This window comes from Phalangium opilio, unplaced genomic scaffold (assembly GCF_054372755.1).
Source record: "Phalangium opilio isolate 3A_F unplaced genomic scaffold, DU_Popi_V2 ptg000079l_1, whole genome shotgun sequence".
NCBI classification, from domain to species: Eukaryota; Metazoa; Arthropoda; class Arachnida; order Opiliones; family Phalangiidae; genus Phalangium; species Phalangium opilio.
Window position 1 is genome coordinate 5,384,109 of NW_028324187.1, and position 20,810 is coordinate 5,404,918.

General features: G+C 39.3%; 3 protein-coding genes across 4 annotated transcripts in view; 2 read left to right on the forward strand and 1 right to left on the reverse strand.

Annotated features, from left to right (window-relative positions):
* The window catches only part of LOC149654348 (beta-1,3-galactosyltransferase 1-like), a 79,138-nt gene that overhangs the window by 57,885 nt on the left and 443 nt on the right, over nucleotides 1-20,810 (reverse strand). For both annotated transcript variants that reach the window (XM_089845826.1, XM_089845825.1), the window contains exon 2: nucleotides 20,737-20,807. The gene's annotated coding sequence lies outside the window, so the exon portion shown is untranslated. The remainder of the gene's footprint in view (nucleotides 1-20,736; nucleotides 20,808-20,810) is intronic.
* LOC149654350 (uncharacterized) lies at nucleotides 12,441-15,377 on the forward strand. The gene is made up of 4 exons (XM_089845824.1): nucleotides 12,441-12,796; nucleotides 13,440-13,661; nucleotides 13,730-14,056; nucleotides 14,124-15,377. Exons 1-4 carry the CDS (start codon nucleotides 12,724-12,726, stop codon nucleotides 15,050-15,052), a joined length of 1,551 nt encoding a protein of 516 aa, XP_089701950.1. The 5' UTR covers nucleotides 12,441-12,723; the 3' UTR covers nucleotides 15,053-15,377.
* Nucleotides 16,379-20,800, forward strand: LOC149654351 (MAM and LDL-receptor class A domain-containing protein 1-like). The gene is made up of 15 exons (XM_089845253.1): nucleotides 16,379-16,504; nucleotides 16,801-16,834; nucleotides 16,906-17,079; nucleotides 17,153-17,240; nucleotides 17,320-17,947; nucleotides 18,118-18,238; nucleotides 18,301-18,447; nucleotides 18,511-18,785; nucleotides 18,843-18,927; nucleotides 18,989-19,018; nucleotides 19,101-19,649; nucleotides 19,743-19,772; nucleotides 19,846-20,058; nucleotides 20,130-20,413; nucleotides 20,497-20,800. The coding sequence occupies exons 1-15, from the start codon at nucleotides 16,379-16,381 to the stop codon at nucleotides 20,614-20,616; spliced, it is 2,904 nt and encodes a 967-aa protein (XP_089701379.1). The 3' UTR covers nucleotides 20,617-20,800.

Consider the following 20,810-nt stretch of genomic DNA (forward strand, 5'->3'; position numbering starts at 1 on the left):
CTACCAACAATTCCAACAACTATAAAAAGGAGAGCGTGAATCATCTTTAAGTGGCTATCAAAGTGATAAAACACCTTTTAATACGATTGTAATCTCGCTTTTAAACTCTTTTGGTCTATCATCGAAACATTTTCAAGATTGAATAGAATTATCCTACCATAGTAGTATGTTTCCTACCCCCACTTGACAGCGGTTTCGTGTAATAATAGTAGGTTTAGGGGAAAACCCACTAAATGATAGTACAGTATGGTATAAGCAGTCAATATGCAAATTCCGTTAAGTGCGTGTCAGACGGCCATTTTGCTGGTTTATTTCTTATGCTAGATTAAATGTTTAGTTTGCTTTCAAAAGTAGATCAAAGTAATGTTAAAATAGTAAAACAAAAATTGGTGTAAATGTCGTATTTATGCTGATAAGCATACGGAAGAGGCATCGATACGTGAGTTAAGTCGTAATAAATATTTTAGTATGAGAAAATCGAGTTGATAGGGGTAAATGTACTATACTATATATATATTTCCATGAAGGCAACCCTCGTATCCTGTATTCCGGATCCGAATGTTGTCCGTGATTGATTTATCTATCTATTCATCCACTTGGTATTGTTGATGGCACATCTTTGCGTATATGACATAAACAAACCAATCCTTCGCTGTAAGTTCATATCTCCCCATTCCCCAAAGACACCCGTCCGGCGATTCTACAGAGTCTAGAGACAGGTTTCAAACTATACTGCGGTAGTTATATCATCATAGTTCATGGAGCAGCCATTACTCGGTAACTTATAGAAGAACGAAGTTACTTTTGAATATCTCGCGTTGTGTTGGCGCGATGGGGCCCGAGTTTTATAGTAATTAGTTTTCTGTCCTCAAAAGATAAGGTGGCAGGCTATCCATCAAAGAGCCCCTAGGTCTCTACTTGTACTTACGGTACGGACCCCTAAAAACGGGGCTCCAACTTGTTATACCGGCCACTGCCAATGAATGAACCAAAAACGGGTATTACAATAAGAAATATTCCCCATAATTATAATTACAATAACAATTACAGATTTCTTTGTTATATTGATTGCTACCAACTTAATTGCGCGAAAGAAGCAAACAATGCATAAACTCGTGAGACGAGAGTGAAAGAAAAACTACAGATTTTTTCTAAGGAGGTTAAACCTTACCTAAGATCAAGAAGCAAGGTAAGTTTGTGGGTCAGTATAGAAGATTCTCATTGCGAAAGGTTACAGACCACGTGTTTAAATTTCGGAGTTAGTATTAACTGCGCATGATCCTAGCGCAACACGTCATTTCGCTACATGTAAAATTGTCGTCTGCTTCAGAAGACTGCGTCAGAAAATTGCGCACTAGCACATGGGCACCGACGAAGAGAAATTATTGGTCCAATTTAGTTACAACGTTACATCAACTTCTTTTTTTGATTTTCGTTGCTAAGATGGCTGTCTATTAACGCGTTCTCTAGACTTATATGTGTTCTTAGCATTACCAATAATACAGTACGAAGGCCTGACCTTTGACCCTACATCGCTAACACTTGGAGAGTCGTAGCTCTCGGTCCCAAAAAATATTCGTAGCAAAGAAGTATTAAGCATTTCTATTGAATATTCGTCGGGAAAAATGTATACGACCGTAATAACTTTTGCCTGGGCTTTTTCTCCTTTCCTTATTTTCGTGTTCCTTTGGTTCCTGGCGCTAGAAAAGGAACTTCCCTAATCTTTTAAGGGCAGCGACGTGTCATCGGTCACAACAGAGCACCCCCCAAAAAACACCCCGCGATAGAGCGTAAATATATAGGATGAGTCATAAATAACATCACACCCTTCTCTAAGTTACTAACAGACCCGAGGAAGTAGAGAAAGAATCTTGAGTCGAAAAGGAAAGGGGGGAAGGCAACTTCAATGCCCCAGTAGTTTCTATATCTCACGCGCATTTACCCGGGGAGGAGCAGTACATCACGTGATCCGTTAAGCGGGAAACGACGGAGGAGAGGTAGAGTTGTTTGCGCACGTGCGGTACTGTAGAGGGGAGAGTGCAGACTGAGAATTTGGTCCCTCCGAGCAGTGCTAAGAGGTAAAGCTCTGTTCTGACTTAATATTTCGACCAACTTGATCTGGGAGAACCCCGCTATGAATGGGAAGACAACTCTTAAGACTAAACTTAGGGTAGAATTCCATTTACTTATGGTTGGCTAGAGAAGAACGTGGATGAACAGGGCCTTGGTATCCCGGACTGAGGACACAATGAACGGAGGAGAAGGCTTGCCCTATATGTATAAATGAGACCGAAAAAAAGAAAGAACGGGGGAAAAACATAATCATAGCTCGGCAATGTATAGAAACGACAAACGGACGGCAATTGCTGATTGAGGTAAAGCTTTGTGGCACGGAAAAATGATAGCCAGACTTGCAAAGACCACTTAGTGAGATAAGATATTTTTTCCCTTCGACGCGCCAACTGTGCGCGCGCGAGCTTATATAACAGTGCATTGCACCGATTTCTTACAATATTTCGCGTGAATTGGAAACCCGCTCCCATATAAATAAACAAACAAAAACGATTTATACACTAAGTTCAATTCAATAAATTGCAAGGGGGGGTTCTAGAATCCTGTCCCCTTTCTTGAATACCCCAATATGGCCGACATCGACAGACAAACAAGCTGGGAACGGAATAGACTTAGGTGTGTGCAAGCTAATGTTTCATTACCAGAACCCAAACCCGATTCGATATGTCTATTCGATAAAGGATTTTGAGGGAACATTGGCTGAGTATAATAATAATTGTGGACGCAAAAACGTTAGGTAGGGCTTCAACTTTACCATCTAAAAGTCAATTGTAATTGACATCTTTAAATAGATCCACACATACCCAAACAATGTTGGTACATGTTCAAAAACACCAGACTCTATTTTGAAATAGAACCAAGGGTCTATTTCGTTAAATAAGCTACAACCGAGAGGATTAGTGCATAATCGACGGACAAAGCTTAGATATTATTATTTATTAAAAACGAAAAAATGTTTATTCAAAATCAATAAACACTTTAACACGTAACGGAGCTACTAGCCCGGTATTTGTAGTGAATGATACAAGGGGCATTGTATAGTGTAGGCCGGGTAGGGTAGGTCTTAAGCCTTAGCGATTGTCGAACACGGCTTTGCAATCAAACGGTTTACTACAGATAAATGATTCGAAGGCAAAAGCTTTGTGTCGGCGACTACACTACACCTATAGCTATACAGCTTCGATCGAAGAAGAACAGTTACAGTTCGCTAAAGGATTTTCTAAACAGGATATAGGCAACGAACCAAATCCTACATAGCACCCCTATTTACAACAATACAGAAAGCTACAAACACTAAGCGTCTTAGGCGAATATAATTGCGCTAGTTAAGTCAAATCCTATTTATTTCAGAGAGGATATAGCGTCATGCCGATAATTCGTAATTGTAAACAATTCAAGTGTATCAAAGTAGAAAACAAATAAACAAATAAATAAATAAAGTTAAGCGTGCTAATTGCAACTCGCCTATTTTGTAATTACCGAGATTGCGTAGCCAAGAAGTGATATCTAGTTTATTAGGGAGAAGGTATAATTTCGCTCCACATTTCCAGCTTTATATCCAATCCAAACGTAGGTCCGGAGTTAATTACCTACCAGCATCTCATTGCTTCTTGGTGAGCGCGACGCGAATGACGAAAATTACGTATTTTCCGACTGAGGAGAGGCGAAATAGCCCGGCCTCCTTATACGTCCCCCCTTGTATTTTGAAAGGGGGACTGGGACTATGGCGCGCGAATACTTAGGCATCTTATACCTTCTCCCTAATAAACTAGATATCACTTCTTGGCCTAGCTATGTTTATCAAAAATAATGGTATTTACAGATAAGAACGCTATAGCTTAAAATCTCATCTCGTTCCCATTTATATTTGGGGATTTTCGATTGCAGGTTACATAAAATAGGTAAAAGAGTTGCTAAATAAATTAATTAAAATGTCAATTAGGTTAGGTTTATTTCATGAAGTAGGTGGGTACTTAGGGGTCACTTTGATTAAAATTCCATGGCCATTCAAAAATAAATAATGTTTCATTGCAAGTACTTTGAAAAACCAAGCAGTACCTGCATAGGTGTAAAAATCGAAACCTAGCAGACACGAAAGAAAAGGTAAAAAAATAAAAAGGTGCTCGAATCATTTTCATTTAATCTAATAGATTATTTGACAGGTCATCATTCAAAGGGCGAGGCTAATACGAAAAAGAGAGAATCAATGACCAACGTCCACTCACAACCAATGTCCTAAACCCTTAGCTGAAACCATCATGCTGCTCGAAAACAAATGGTTTCCTATAAAAATTCCAACCAACACGCAATGCATGGCACATAAAACTATAACTATCAATCGCTCAGTATTAACCTACTATAATCTAGTACCTTTTCCCCTATATACAACCAATGATGAACTAAAACGTTTCTCCTAAATCCTGCTATTTATTAAGGTGTGAAACAATGAACATTCAAAATGGGATCAACTATAAAGGACAACTTCAAACTGAAAGATATTTATATATAATACAAAAATCATTAAAGTTCATGCTAACTGTTAAATGCACGCAAAGTTTTGGAGTCAAATGAGGTTAAACTGAGTTAAAGGGATACATCGGGGTAGAATTTGGTCTTTTTAACCAAAAGAGAATATTAAAATAATGAATATATCAATTGGAACCATGTTTCTATCTACAATATTAAAGACGTTACGAGCGATTAAATTTCCGCGTTAGGCTTTCCCACCAAGCAAGCACTGAGAATACCCCTATTGGACGCTTAGTACCACCTGACGAATTCGTCTAATAGAGGTACTCCCAATGAGTGCGTCGCGGGAAATCCTAACGCGTAGTGTCCATTACACGCCATTACGGAAATTTAATTGCTTGTATCTTCTTTAATAATGAAGATAAAAACAGTTCCAATTGATATATTCATAATTTAATACGCTCTTTCGATTAAAAAGATACAATTCTTTCCCACGGAGTATCCCTTTAAGTATACTTCGGGTAATGCACTTCTGATGGATGTACATACCATAGTATAGAAAAACGTCTAAGAATACTGGATAAGAAAGTGTCGTGACGTGCTAAGCTTATCTATTCCTCACGCTATATTCTTTTATATCATCCACTTTTACGGCGATATAGTCACCGCAAATCGAAATCGGGTTTCTCGCCTTAGTTTCGTTTGGTTTTGCTTGGCTTTGTTGGTGGCGCTGTGACGCGCGGCTTTAGTATAGTAACTCGCCATAGCGTCATCATTTTTAAGTTTAAACGCTGACTCGAGGATATTCCCTAAGGGAAGCTTAAAGTTTGTCTCTCCTATAAACACTCCTAGACAACGTTGAACGCTAACCTAAGGATAAGAAGATAAACCGAGTGTTTCCTATAGAAATTTGTTAAGAACCCGGGATTTTGCTTCTCCATTTTGTCGTCTGCTAAAGCCGAAATCAATTATTCTCTAAATCATTAGGTATTAATTGCGACATCTTTTAAGTGTTCTGAATTAAGAAAGCTCTCGGAATTAACAGTTTGGGGAATCGGAACTGTCCAATAAAACTGACCAGGGTTCATTCAACTTTTGGGAAACAAATTTCCCTGAGATTTCCAGGTTTTTCCCCATATACTTCCCTGAGTTTTCCAGGTTTTTCCCCATATACTTCCCTGAGTTTTCCAGGTTTTTCCCATATATGGAGTATCATATGGAGCAAATTTTAACGAAGGAGGGGGGGGGCAAATAGGACTATTACATAATCAAAGGACATCCCCGTATCTCTAATATGACCAGAGTTATGAGCCTCCAAAGTATAGTGTAATGTTAATCCTATGGAGGGTATGTTTATGAACATTTTGCTTAATTACTCGGCCCCTGTTTGACGCAAATTTCCCTGATTTCCCTGAATTTTACTAAAAATTCTAAATTTCCCTGAGGTTTTTGTCAACTATTTATTTCCCGTACTTCTCCAGGTTTTTCCCAGTTTTCCAGGTTTGTATGAACCCTGAACTCGGCTAACTTCTTGAGAAGTTGTTTTACTTTTTACAAGTAGAAACCGCGTTGCGTCTATATACAAGTGCTGTGACATGGCATTGTAGATCCACGTGGAACACGTCTTAAGGGATAATAAAGCGCGTATCTTATAACCCTTGCCCCACTTACGAATATATATAGACGTATAAGGAATACAGGGTTGCATATATATATACGAAGAAGATCAATTTAGGTTCAGGGCTGGACGTTCTTTTTCCACCTAATGCGGTATTAGATGTAGGGTAAAACTAAACCGTCTTGCCCAGATAAAACATTTATTCCTTAATGCCAAAGGCTACATTAGGAGCCCTTTCCCCTTCCCCCCTACCTACTCCATATAGTGTTGCACCCCCTCCATAGATATCATCAATATATTTCGAACCCAAAAAGTTAGGAGATACCGTGAAGTCATAGCCTTAATCCTCCTCCAAGAAGTGATATCTAGTTTATTAGGGAGAAGGTATAAATTCGCCAAATTTCTAGGTTTATCTCCAGTCCAAACATAGGTCCGGAGTTAATCCCCGCCGCCTCTAAATTACAACCAGCCAGCATCTCATTGGTTCTTGAAAACTCACGTCAGCGCGACGCGAATGACGAAAATTACTTGTATTTTCCGACCGAGGAGAGGCAGCGAAATAGCCCGGGGCCTCCTTTTACGTCCCCCCCCCTTGTATTTTGAAAGGGGGACTGGGACTATGGCGTGCGAATACTTTGGCATCTTATACCTTCTCCCAAATAAACTAGATATCACTTCTTTTTGTATCATAGTCCTATTTCTGCCCTATCCAACGATACAAAATATTCGGGACTTACATTAATCAGGAACATAACCTAAAGTCCTCAAAACAATTCGTACAGCGAAAGCGACCATTTTTTCAATTTAATTATCTATTTAGGGTATCTATGACATTCATTTTGTATAGAATACAGCTCCGAGTCGAACACGAGAAATAATCGATTAAGGGTTTTCATTGATTCCCCGCCGCTCTGCCTTCTTTGGCCGGCCGCTTTGCTTTTTTCCCCATTCTGTCTATTTATTTATTTTAGTTTCTCCCTCTAGCCCCGTTCCGGGTCTGCCCAAGCCAGTGCCCACCCTTTAATCCTTATTGGGCCATAAAACTCAAGCCCGTGTAGGGAAAAACGCTTTTCGTTACTGCATGCCACTAAAAGCTGAACCCCCTCCGACAAACGCGCTATCCCCTATAGCTGGCTCCTTTACCTAAACTTTCCTAAACCTTTTATTGTCCACTTCCCTCACTGATATAGCTCAGGATATAGCTACCCATTATTGGGCGAGAGCCCCAGAGTTACTAGGCCTATATGGGCACGAGCTTCCCAAATTGTTTTTACGTACATCCTGATGTAATGTACTGTACCTTTCACGCGACTAAAAAAATTAAAGTGGCAGGTATTTCCAACTTTGTGACCTTTCCCTATAAAGTAATTTCGAATTTCAAAAGCATTCAAATTTCTATGCATTTCATCGGTCATCGGTCAGATACTTTCAACTGAGCTCGGGGGTCAAGATTTCAACCGCTATACGAAACTAAAAGCCAGTGCATGCATGCATATCGTACAAACAAGAAGTGATGTCTAGTTTATTAGGTATAAGGTAAAGATGCCTACCATAGTCCCAGTACCCCTTACGAAATACAAGGGGGGACGTAAAAGGAGGCCGGGCTATTTCGCTTCTCCTCAGTCGGAAAATACGTAATTTTCGTCATTCGTGTCGAGCTGACGTGAGTTTTCAAGAACCAATGAGATGCTGGTTGTAATTTAGAGGCGGGGATTAACTCCGGACCTACGTTTGGACTGGAGATAAAGCTGAATATATGGCGAATTTATACCTTCTCCCTAATAAACTAGATATCACTTCTTGGTACAAACAAATGAAGCATATATCGAACCGTCCAAGGGGCAATTCTCGTATCAATTGATTCTTTAAAACCTATTTAAATTCAAGCGACGTGACGAGCGAGTTTAGTTTAAAGTTCAACGCTTAATTAGTTGGGCAAACATTTGAGTAAAGGAAGAGTTGGATAAAAGCACCAAATTAAGACTGTAGTAATAGTAAACGAGCCTCGGATGAACTTTTAAGAAAAGACGGAAGTCTTCGCTACATATGGAGGAGATCCAGTGAGGAAACAAAATTTCTATTTACCGATAAACTCCGGAAATTGGATGCGGAAGCATCCAAGACTACATAAATATATATTCTTCTTCCCATTTCCTAAATACAAAGCTGATGCCTGACGCCTTCATTGTTTCCATATTAACCTAATGACTCCATCTCTAGTTATGTTTAACTATAGACTAATCCAGTAATCACAAACAGAGAAACCAACACACAGGGGCGAGGTCGCCATTGGGGTAGTCTTACTCTGGCCAATAAGCTCCACCAGAGGCAGTGCGTGTTGGTTATCATCCCTCCGCGTGTAGTGAACTGTGGCTCCATCTGGCGTTGCCTCTTGGCGCGAGGGAGAGTACCCCCTGTGTGTTGATTAGTATATAATTTCCGAATTGGTGTATAGCGGCAAAAGCCTTCCCAACTTTCAGGACATAATTTACAACAATTTTTATTAAATTATGGTAGAGCTATTGACCAGCGGCCATGTTATAAAATGGCTTCCGTATACGAGAGAGTTATCCTTCATTATCTTACACACGAGAAACTAGATATTTGACATGACCTTAAATATAAAAGAATGTCAGTCCGTCCGTTTTATAATAAAACTAAAACACGAATCTAAATTCTGAATTTTTCTTCAGTTGGTTAGTATATGTACTCGTTCTTGACGGGACAAGGGCAGGGACAGAGGACAATCCAAAACAGTTTCTTTCGAAGCTGGCTTAGATATAGGAGAGTCAAATGATACCACCAAAGCTCGGGGCGGGTCTTACGTAATAACGTTATGCAAATGAGTCTAACAAAGCTCGGGATCTTTCTGGCATCATTAACATGCAAATGGACTTTGAAATAAAATCTGCAAAGGAAAACTAGGTCGCCGGTAACCAACCTAGAACGTAGCAATGTCCTACACTAACAGAGCTCATCTAACATATCCCTTTGGACAAGAGAGCGAGAGAGAGAGAGAGAGAGTGAAGGCAGATTTCTTAAATTTATCCTGATTAAACTTCTTAAGGGACATTCCCTTAGAGATACTGCATGTTCATTTAATGATAAGGACTCAACTATTCTTCTTCTTTCATTCTCTTAATTCATTACCTTTTATAAATTCGTGGTGGTCGCTGCTAAGATATTTACATTAAAGTTAGATACTTAAATGAACACTAAAAGGATCTTATCATCATAGGGGGGGGGGTGTAATGTTTGTGGTGTGTACAGGGTGTTTTTGATAAGTCTGGCATAAATTATGGAAGGGGGTGTTCTATGGACAAGATAATCAAATATCACAACCATTTCTTTTTTTGGCGGTGTTAAATTAGGTAAAATAAATATGCCACAAATTTCACCAAAAATATCCGACGTCTGTTAAAAAACAATTCAACGTGGGAATTAAACCGCCTTGTTAATTAAATTACCGTTCCGCCAATTCAATTAACAAAAACCGAGCTGCTAATTACGGAACTGGTGACGGACAATTAGAAACACGCGATCACTTCTCAATAACCAAAATCAATAATAAAAAAAACAAAAAAAAATATAAATAATTTTAAAAAGACTAGATTATCATATGGAATTCGATTAAATACCAGACTGAAGGAATTATTTTTGTTTTTAGAGAGGAACCAAATTTTAATTGAATCACGAGGAAAGTAGCCCCCCCCCATCCCCCAATCCCCCATCGCGTCGCATTATTCAAACAACCTGTAGACAAATGCCAAACAAACGTCGTATCGATTCCGGAAAGTTTTCAAAGCTAAAGTCAATAAGCCTGAAAAGATTGGTTGGGTACAGAACAAGCTAGCTAGATAGATGCCTTTGTCATTCGAATGCCCGCCTGCCTGCCTCTCTTGGAATTAAAGTTTAATGTTTATTCTAATTTAAATTCATTGTCAATTTTAAACCGAACTGCCTTAATCAGAGAATAAACTATACGTTACTCCCGCAGGTATTCCCTATCAAATGGCTCAACTGAATATAGTTAACCTTTAATTTTAATACCAGCAATTAACAATGTTTAAAATTGAAGAAGTGGATATTTTTGTTTAAATTGCGTTTAACAATATTATGAAAAATAAAATTTGAAAATGATTTATCAGAAATATCTTTGCAAGTCACTCAAAACGTATAACTGAATTAAATTAAAATATTCCCACTTAATTGTACATTAACATTAAACTACAATCTAAGAAGACTTTTAATAGCACTTGGAAAGTTCTCCCACCACTGAAGCATAAGTTGCAAACTTAATCGTAAGTGTTTAGCTATAACTTCAAAGATTCCCATTTTCTCTAAAACACATCACTAACTGATTGTCACATTTAGTAGGATATCGTTTATTTACATCCATTTAACAGTTTCTGGGCGAAACGTGCTATAGATTTCAAAACGGGACAGAGATGGGACGGACGTATTGTCGACGCCACAGATAGAAGGGGACAAAGTTGGGACAGAGAAAGACGCGGACAAGGTCTCGGGAGCATTTGAAAAGTCAGCGTATCATCATCATCATCAATTGGAACGACTAGTTGGCCCGACGACCACTCAAATATTTGTCCAGATAATTTGAGACAAGTACAAGTCTTATATTTTAATCCATGGAGACCAAACCATGCACTCAAAACGAAAGGGCATGGAATCTTTAAATTAAAACGTTATAAGGACTTCTAAATTTAACTATGAGACGTTCAAATAGAAATGTATAAATAGGGCTTGATAAAACCTAATGTTAAATGAGATATTAAACACTATTAACAACAAGTAATTATTATACAAGATGTTTCTGATAATTAAAGTCTGCCATAAGGGTCAAACAGAGTTGAAAGTGTCACCAGATCATGGTTGGGGTCTATACAATGTCATTTAGTTGACTAAGATATGGGCTTCGGAACACTCATTGGTCCCTGAAACTATCAAGGAAATACACACGTTTAAACGGAGTAATTAGATTTACTTTACAGCTCGGAATGGATTTTGGTAAAACACGTATATCGCGTCATCCACGTGACGTATCTTTTAAACAATTAAAAATATTTCTTACGTATAATAACTTAACACATCGTTAAAATTAATACCGATTTAGTATTTTTCTAATTGAAAGTTAAAGTAATAATTTAGTATTTAAGACCTTACATGGAATAGCAAGTAGATGGCGATTCAAAACTGAAACTAGAACTAGAACAAGTCGATTTTAACTTGACGGCGGCAAACACATCAATGGCCCAAATTTTTTAATACCCTTAATCATTTCGCAATTCGCATTAAGATTAGATTGCGATATTTAATTATTTAAATAAATAAATAAATTAATTTTAAACTTTCGCTAGTGTTATTATTTATTGATTTCAACAAAGAACGTACCAACCTTCAATCGGTATCCTATAGAACCTAAATAAAGTCAATATAGGCAAGCCTATAATTAGTTCGAGCAGTAAATAGATCTATTTATAAATAAATAAATAACGATTGTTTCCCTGTTTTTAAAATAGATTGTTAAATAATTGATTTATTATTTCGGTCATGGACACTATAGATTCCTTTTCTATAATAGTTTCTTTTCTCTTATAAATCGTGCGAAATTCACCGATAGATGATTGGTTTTTAGGTTGTCCCGTATTCTAAAGCAGGCTTATAAATTTAGCTCCGACGTAGTAAGGGTTCCCGTCTTCAAAATTAAATATAATTTAACTATGTATAAGATACATGGAAATCCTTTGAGTATGTTATAGCCCCACTTCGTAGCTTTCCAACGATACCAAATACTTGGGGTTACATCAATCAGGGGCGGAGTAATTAAGCAAATCTTAGTCGAAAGAAATTTTATTAAAACTTGAAAACCGTATTGACACTTAAGCCAACTTGTTTTGATTATAAACCTCGACGCGGTTTGAAACTAAAGACAATTTTGAGCCAGTCGGGAAAACACCTTTCCACCTACATGCAGTCAAACCCGTTAATAATAGATACCGGTATTATCGTAAGTAAATAACAATAAGTTAAAAACAATATCAATAAATAAAACCCAAACCTTAACAAGAATTAATAGGCCTAACAGAAAATAAATTAAAATCATAAAGAGGTAAACTTATAAGGAGGTCAATTATAAACTTATGATAATACTAAATCAAAATCCATATATTATAGGTATAAGGCCGGTATATCTTAAGCTGTCAACTAATTCCTTTCACGGGGACGGTGGCGTTTGAAATTAAAATTAATTTCAATTAAAGCTTAATAGGTATTTGTAAGGTAACGGTTGGGGAAAGGAAGAAGTCACCAAACGCGTTACCGTCTTCAGAGATATCGTGCTGATATAAATTCAAAAAATGCTGCCCATTTTCAGGTCATCTTAGACTTCAGTCGGCCAAGGTCCTCCACACCGAGCGCCGTTCCGTTAAAGATTTGACGAAGAAATTTACCCCCTTTTAAGAAAAGTGTACAGTCCGGACTACAACAACCGTGCACGACTAGATTCAAACTTTCTTAACAATCAGACGTACGTACGCGACACACAAATGGCCGCGGCCAAAAAACGTAACAAACTGCATCTACTGCATCTAATCCTGATTATATTCATGAACGTTAACAGTAAGAAATATTTTTCAATAAATAAAGCTTTTTTTATTAAGAAAATGAGGGCTCAGGAATAAATATTTCTTCCGAGTATTTTTTGCCAACGGCCAAAATGAAAACCAGTTTAACTGCCTAAAACTCTCACTTATTTGGTATTTTCGCTTTGGGTTTGTTAACTTTTTTGTCAAGCCGGCCTAAATCTATATTCGATTAAGGGGGTGGAATTCTTTCGGCACCTTTTATAGATTGAATTTTGTTGTTGTTTTTAAATGCGCTTGTTTATTTATTTATTTTGCACGTGCGTGATAAAGACATACTTCGCTTAATTTATGTTGATTTTTAATTTTGTTGGGTCAATAAACTTAATTTTTGATTATTGAAGGTTTCAAACGATTATATTATTATTATTGGGGTGAAGTTTAAGTTAATTTAAAACTTGTAATTCGATCAAAAAACTTGATACTTGCAATAGTTAATGATGAAGATCTAAGATCATAGCATTAAACTAATTATTTCTTAGGTATTCGCAATTTTTATTGTAAGTACAACTGCAATTCCAAATCGTACGTTGCAATTGCGGTTTTAAAACTACTTACGAACCTCGAATTTATCACGTTGTCGACTGATTAAAAACAAATTTGTTTTTATGTTTTCAAAGGTTTTGTAGCCCAGGTAATCATCAAAATAAACGAAACTAAACAAATATCACCGTGTCCTTTGCCGCAACAACCTTTAAATGGACGGTTTCGCATTCGAAGACAAGGGGGAGTGACGGCAATCTTTACTTGCAACTCCGGGTACGATTTACGCGGTTTCAACGTCTCAAAATGCGAGGATGAAACCAGAATATGGTCACATTCCCCACCTATTTGCGTACCAAGTACGTTAGCAGTTGCATAAATAAAAACCTTAACTATGCTTTATTAACTCCCTTGTTTACTAATTTAGCCAAGTCCGACTTGAGCCAGGGTTGCGATGAAATCAAACTAGTACCCGAGACCATCTTCTTCGTTTACGGTACCGTGACACTAAACTGTCCGAAGAAGGGACCCAATCATAGCATCCTTTGGTTGAAAGACTCTTCGGTCCTTAGTTACGTCGTTCCAGGGATTACTCTAATGAAGAATGGATCTTTGGCATTGTCCACCAGTGACTTAACAGGGTATTACACTTGTCTAACAATAAGCCCAACGTCTCTACGCGTCGCGGCCTCCTACTTGGTCGCTAAGGGTCTTGTTGAGGACAAGAATGATGAACCCAGTGAAACCATTAAAGGTAAAAACAGCCCGTATATAAAATCCGAATGACTCAAGGTCTATTTAAAACTTTTCTTTCATCATAGTAACAGCGAGTCCCAGACAGCTGGTCAAACTACGCGTGGTCAACCCTATCAAAGACCGTCAACTAGATGTCAATTACCACCATCAAGAAAATCGGGCGCAAAGCATAAACCAAAACCAATGCGGCATTATAACAACACCGGAGCGTAGTAGTGGTAGTAGCAGACGACGCAAACGCATCATCGACGGAACCCGTGCCGAAAAAGGTTCAGCACCATGGATGGGCATATTGGCTACCGAAAAAAACGCCTTCATATGCGGATGTTCTTTACTAAACTCCGATTGGGTCATCACGGCCGCGCATTGCTTGAACAGCATCGACGAAAGTGAACGCGGTAACCTGATTGTAAAACTGGGCAAGTACATCCGGCGTCAACGCGAACCGGGACAGATTGTGACTTCAGTCTCCAAGATCATAATCCATCCCAATTTCCGGCCTCGATCTGTTAAAAACGGGAGGATCGTTGTGAACGCGAACGACATTGCCATGTTAAAACTTTCCGAGGCGGTTCCCTCAACATCGACGGACATATCCCCGATATGTCTACCTAAAAACGGACTTCTCGCGTCGTTGCCATCGTCTACCTTGGCTTTGGTGACGGGTTGGGGTCGGGTCAGCGTCCAACAATCCATAAACGCGTATACGTTGCAAGAAGCCAATTTGCCATTAGTGGACAAAACGGTTTGCGAAACCAGTTCCGATTACGCCTTGGCTGATGGGACATTATGCGCCGGTTACGCCGAGAGTTACAAACCGGATACTTGCGACGGTGATAGTGGAGGACCGTTAATCGTCAAGTTCCAGGAACGATTCCATTTAATTGGAATCGTCTCTTGGGGACAAGGATGTTCCTCCCCGGGAAAATATGGAATTTATACTGACGTTGAAAAGTACTTGACGTGGATTTTCAACGTAGTCAGTGAAAATTAAATATCAGTTTATTTTTTACCACGTCAAGTCTCGCGGTAGGTGACGACAAGGTACTTGAGATGTTTAACTCGTGGTAGTAGATGACGAAGTACTTAAAATGGTTCAACTCAAGGTCGTAGATCACTTGAAATTGTTTAACTCGTGCTAGGTGAAGACGAAGTACTTAAAATTGTTTAACTAGTGTCCCTAAGACGATTAAATGTACCATATCCTATGACGCACTTTTACTTATATAGGCATAATATATTATATAATGGACTTAAGCCTGAATACACCCTCCCACCCATTCCCTATATTTCAAAAATAAAAACGTATCCTAAATCAATTTGTATCGTCACCTAATTTCAAACCGAAAGATTCGCATCATACCACAAAAATCGGGATCTACAATACATTCCAATCTGTTAACCTTAAATAATTATTAGGTAAATAACAACACCAATAACAAAACTGACAAAAGAATTGACACGTTACATCCTAGAACGGATAACATTCGTTGAATTCCAGTTATATCCGCTATAGATTAATCAAAATGCGTTGACTAAAAGGAAAAAATTCACTTCTGGTCGACATATCGTCCAAATCACGGGGTTTAAACATCCTCCCATTTGAATAAAAATCCCCCAAATATGTCATTATACTTCGAAAAAGAAAAAAGAAAGGGTAGACACGGTATATTTGTCCATTTCCTAGTTACCGAATTCGCATTCTAGCCAACGAATAGTCTATAATATTTATACCATAGAAGTGTTCCAATATTTCGTAAGCGATAAGTAATCCCAATTACAACTCAATGTGTTTGCAATTAATGATTAAAATTAGTAGCTTTGTTTAAACTTAACAACAAAGAAAAATGAATTTACAATATTTTTAAATAGCCATAATTTTCTTCTCCTAAATTTGGACGACATTTCCCCCAAAAACTATTATATACTTCTAATGAACTATCAGCATAATTGAGGCGGGGTGTGTCTCTTAGGTCATCGGATGACCCCTGTCCTGAAAATCATTCAGACATAGACGGTCAACCATGCGTATGAATAAAAAGGCACTAACATATAGTATCGTTACCATGACAACAATAAATGCTCCTCTCTTTCCCAAAATTTACACTGGCATAGGACAGTAGGTAGGAATGTGACAGTATCGCTATTTCCAAGGAGTTAACAAGGTATCCCGGCATATGACTGTAGGTTCAAGAACCTTCTCTATTTAAGAACTACTCTGGTACTTCAACTTGATTAGTTTAAAACCGTAAGGAGGTTCAAGCTCGGTTGTACCTCAAAAATGAACTACCACTATTGGATATGGATATCCATTTCAATTATGTTAGTATTATCGGCGAGATTTGGAGAATCATCGCTAAGTATTTGGAAAAGTACCCATGAACGGTACAAAGACATTGCTTCAAGACTATTGGGACACCGACCGGCTGATCTGGTTCGCCCCGTGGTAAGTGTTAATTACACAATAAGTTCATTTCAAAAGCGGTTTATGAAATACGGTTAGATATCTACTTGAGTAATCTTGGAATTTAATAAACGTCGGACAATACAAAGATAGGGGACTTCGGGACAAGTTTAAGAGGGCGTTGGCAACGAGTCCAGGTCCCATGTCCCGACTAGAGAACTAAGGGATGTTAAATTATAATTAGAAGAAAAAATAATCTTAATTAACCATAAGATTTGACGCGATGTTAAATCCGTGAAATAACAGAATTTCAAGTTAATTGCTTAATAATATTTCAGATTTTTAGGGTCAAACGTCAGGAAGAGTTAGATTGTGAGTAGATTAAATAATTTTTGGGCCCCCATGACCCGTAATATTATTGAGTTGGTTATAAATAATTCTAGTACCATCCGAACCGCCGGGTTTATGCACATTCGGCTCCCAGGAAGAGCTCGAAATGTGTACGTACAAAAACGCCAAAAACATATCTTCCAAATTAAAATGGCGCGCTGGTAAAGGAGTTACCGCTTACTGGCTAGGAGGACCCAGGGTTGACCATACCGAAGGCGACAGAAATGGTGCGCGCATTGACCCAAAAAGACAAATAAGTCTCTGAGAAAATCAATTCAATAATTTCTGCAATTATTACAGGTGGTTACACATTCTTTGAGACGTCCTATGAACGTTCAGTCGTTGTCGAAAACGAACCTAAGAAAAGGCTTTCGTCTCGAAGCTTAAAGTAAACTTAGAGGGTTTTTATTTACTTATGCGAGGAAATAAACTTGACATTTATGTATAATTTCAATTTGTGCTTAAAGTGAACGAAGCGCGTATCGTCACAACAACCCATTTCCTTTCCCGTCGTTCCAACACGGACATTCTTCAAGTACAGTTGAAAAAGAGGAGCCACTACACTCTGTCGGAGGACAATTACACGATCAAATACACTCAGTGGGAGGACAATTACACGGTCAACAACACTCAGTCGGTGGAAAATTACACGATCAACTACATTCCGGCGGGGGACAATTCAACGATCAACTACATTCCGTCGGAGGACAATTCAACGATCAATTACATTCTGTCGGAGGACAATTACACGACCATTTCCCATCTAGCACGACGCCGAAACCGGTGGCTTCGCAGGCCTTACAACAATCTTCGAGTGGTCAAGCCAGTCCCTTAAAAACCGGTTCCGAATCGGGATTGGCTGGTCCCGGTGAAACGGCCCTGTTATTCAGTACTAACATATCCCAAACTGGTCCGGATGGACTATGTTTAAGTTTCTATTACAACATGGATGGACTCAGCGCCGGACGACTTCGGTTAATTTTATTGGATTTGGAAATGGGGGACAACAACACCTTGGCCGAGTACTCGAGTGACGGACTCGATGGCATGTGGCAGCATGGAGAAATCGCCTACACTTACGGCAGTCTGCACAAGGTATGAATTTTTCAATGGAGTGGTGAGCTTAAGCGTCGTATAGAAAATGAGCGCGAGTTTAAGTACCACGTGATAACCTATCCTATAAAAATAAATGTCCACGAGCTAAAACGTCACGAGACGATATGTACTCCATATATTTCATAATAGTGACCTCTAACATTCCCCAGGTTATTTTTGAAGCCATTCCGAAGGCGGCTACGGACCCATCACGGTCATTCCGAGGTTACATAGCCCTAGACGATATCGAATTTCTACGAATGGGACCTAATGCTGAAAGGGGTTGTTTAGGTATAACTCGTAGAAAGTAGTTATAAACATTGAGTAATAGTAATAGACTGTTCAACATGCAGGTCACTGCACTTTCGAGGGAAATTTCTGTGGTTGGAAAAATGTTGACGATGAGGACGATTTTGATTGGGATTCGGGTAGAGGTAGCCAGAGTTTCCTAACTGGGCCAGCTAGGGATTTCAGTAGTTTTGGTAGAAATGAACCAACGGGTAGGTATAATTATCTTTATCTTGTTGGGCTTTTAAATAGCGTACCTATTTTAACCCTATAAGGTGGTTTCGCCTACATCGACGCGTCATATCCGCGTCGCCCGGGTGACAAAGCCCGATTAGTCAGCCCAGAATTCCTCGCGACGGGAGACAACAACCCAATGTGCATGCGTTTTGCCACCCACATGTTTGGTAACGGCATTGGAACTTTGAGAGTCATCATGAAGGCCGTGGAAGCCAACGAAAGTCAAGCTAAGGTCATCTGGGAGATTACTGGGGAAGCCGGTAACAATTGGTACACCGCCCAGGTTCCCGTATCCTCCCCGGCACCATTCACGGCAAGTAGACTCATTGCGTACGTATTGTACTAATTTTAACAAACTTGCAATTCTCAGCTAACATTTGAGGCGACAGTTGGATCAAACACGTTAGGAAATATCGCCATTGATAATGTTTCCTTCAAACCGGGAACTTGTCCAAGTAGGTACATGCAATATAACCTGACTTCCGGTCACTAACATTGAATACATTTTGTTTATAGTTTCACCCCAAACCGCATTTAAGAACTCGGGTATGTCCAGACCTGACATCCTTCTCGTTACACTTTATATAATTTCCAGTTTTGCCTTAAATAATCTATTGGTTAACATTAGGCAACTGCAATTTCGAGGAAGATTCTTGCGGATGGAACAACCCGACACCTCAAGAAGGGGTGGTGGAAGTTGACTGGGCGAGACAACACAGCTTCAACGTTCATTACGGTCCCATGGGTGACCATACACGTGGCGCGCGCGATGGGTATTACATGAACCTACTTAGCAATTCCCAATCGCCATTACGAGGTGGTACCCGAGCTTGGTTGATAAGTCCGCGTTTCCCACCGGTCAAACACCCAAAGTGTATCGCGTTTTACTACTACATGTTCGAGCGGACCATTGACCCGGCCGGACCTTCATTGGGAAGTTTGAGAATATACGTTCGATCAGTAACGCGGGACAGTTCATCCGTCATAACGCCAATATGGAGGGTCAATAACCACCAAGGTCAAAGGTGGTTACCCGCTAGAGCGCCCATTGTTCTGGGAAACGAACGGGTTTCTCCCACTGAACCATTTCAGGTCATCATTGAAGGTATTTGGGGCGATGGGCGAGTCGGGTTCATTGCCATAGATGATATCAGTTTCTTCGATGGTGATTGCACCAGTAAGTATGTCCGAATTCAGTTTACGCGTCATCAAAACGCGAGTAAACTTTTAATTTCAATTAATTGGTGGATTTAACCATTCCTAATCACAGCGCAACCTAGCAAGGCGACTGCAGTTGAGGGTAATTAGTAAAAAAATTACGTACTAATGTCAAATTAAGGGTCAAAGGTTAAAATGTTGCTAATGTCAATTAGGGGAATGTTCTTTCGAGCAAGATATGTGCGGTTGGAAAAACGGTACTTCTAAATCGAGCTCGTCATCAGCGTCCAACACCGCTAATGGACAAAGTCGATCTGGTCGACCTCAAATACCAGCCCAACAACCTTTAACCGAGTCCTTAACTTGGAGAATGGCAACGCCTACCAGTAGACCGGCTAATTTACAAGACCATACATTCAGAGCACCAAGTTAGGATTAGCAAATAACAACAGATTCCTAAGCCTTGGTGTCCTAATTCGCCATTTTATTAACTTCGCAGCTGGATACGCATTTTTCGATATTTTTAACCAAGCTTCGGCCCAAAATCCCGTTTTACAAAGCCCCGTAATTGAACCAAGTCAAGAAGGTGAACGATGCCTTAGTTTTTGGTTCGCACCGTTCGGCCGAGGCGAATCAACGACACTAAGAGTGGTCAGAATGGAAGGGACAACGGGGGACGCGGAAAGAGAGGTCATGTGGCAATTATCAACCAGGCGATTCGATATTGGACGACCTGATTGGATGTACGGTCAAGTTTCAGTCAAAACGGAAACACCGCATCAGGTAATTATAGACAAAGAGCCCGCCCATCCCCTATAGTGTGATGGTACAGGATATCTTAACTTGGTATTGGCATTATTTTACAGATTTTGTTTGAAGGAGAGTCAACTGACGGTGGTTTCGCGTTAGACGACATTACATTCTACGAAGGAATATGCAAAACACGACCCGATCAAGCATACGTGGCCCCTCCAGAAGATTCTTAACTTTAATCGCCGCTATCTCTATGGGCCAGCACCTATCTTATTATCACTTACCTTTTGGAAGCATAGACTAGGGGGTTTTATATATTCAGCTAATCATAAAAAAAAAAAATAAACGCTTACCATTAAACATCAACTTCATGGTCTCGTGTTAGGTTAAGTTTCTTGAATATATTGAAGAACAGTTCCTCGTGCTA

What these genes read in the sequence shown, in the direction of transcription:
- LOC149654350 (XM_089845824.1), top strand. Translation starts at nt 12,724, where the DNA reads ATGGCCGCGGCCAAAAAACGTAACAAACTGCATCTACTGCATCTAATC. An exon ending in TATATTCATGAACGTTAACA is followed by an intron (nt 12,797 to 13,439) that starts GTAAGAAATATT and finishes ATGTTTTCAAAG; the next exon opens with GTTTTGTAGCCCAGGTAATC. An exon ending in ACCCAGTGAAACCATTAAAG is followed by an intron (nt 14,057 to 14,123) that starts GTAAAAACAGCC and finishes CTTTCATCATAG; the next exon opens with TAACAGCGAGTCCCAGACAG.
- LOC149654351 (XM_089845253.1), top strand. Translation starts at nt 16,379, where the DNA reads ATGTTAGTATTATCGGCGAGATTTGGAGAATCATCGCTAAGTATTTGG. An exon ending in ACGTCAGGAAGAGTTAGATT is followed by an intron (nt 16,835 to 16,905) that starts GTGAGTAGATTA and finishes AAATAATTCTAG; the next exon opens with TACCATCCGAACCGCCGGGT. An exon ending in CTTCGATGGTGATTGCACCA is followed by an intron (nt 19,650 to 19,742) that starts GTAAGTATGTCC and finishes TCCTAATCACAG; the next exon opens with CGCAACCTAGCAAGGCGACT.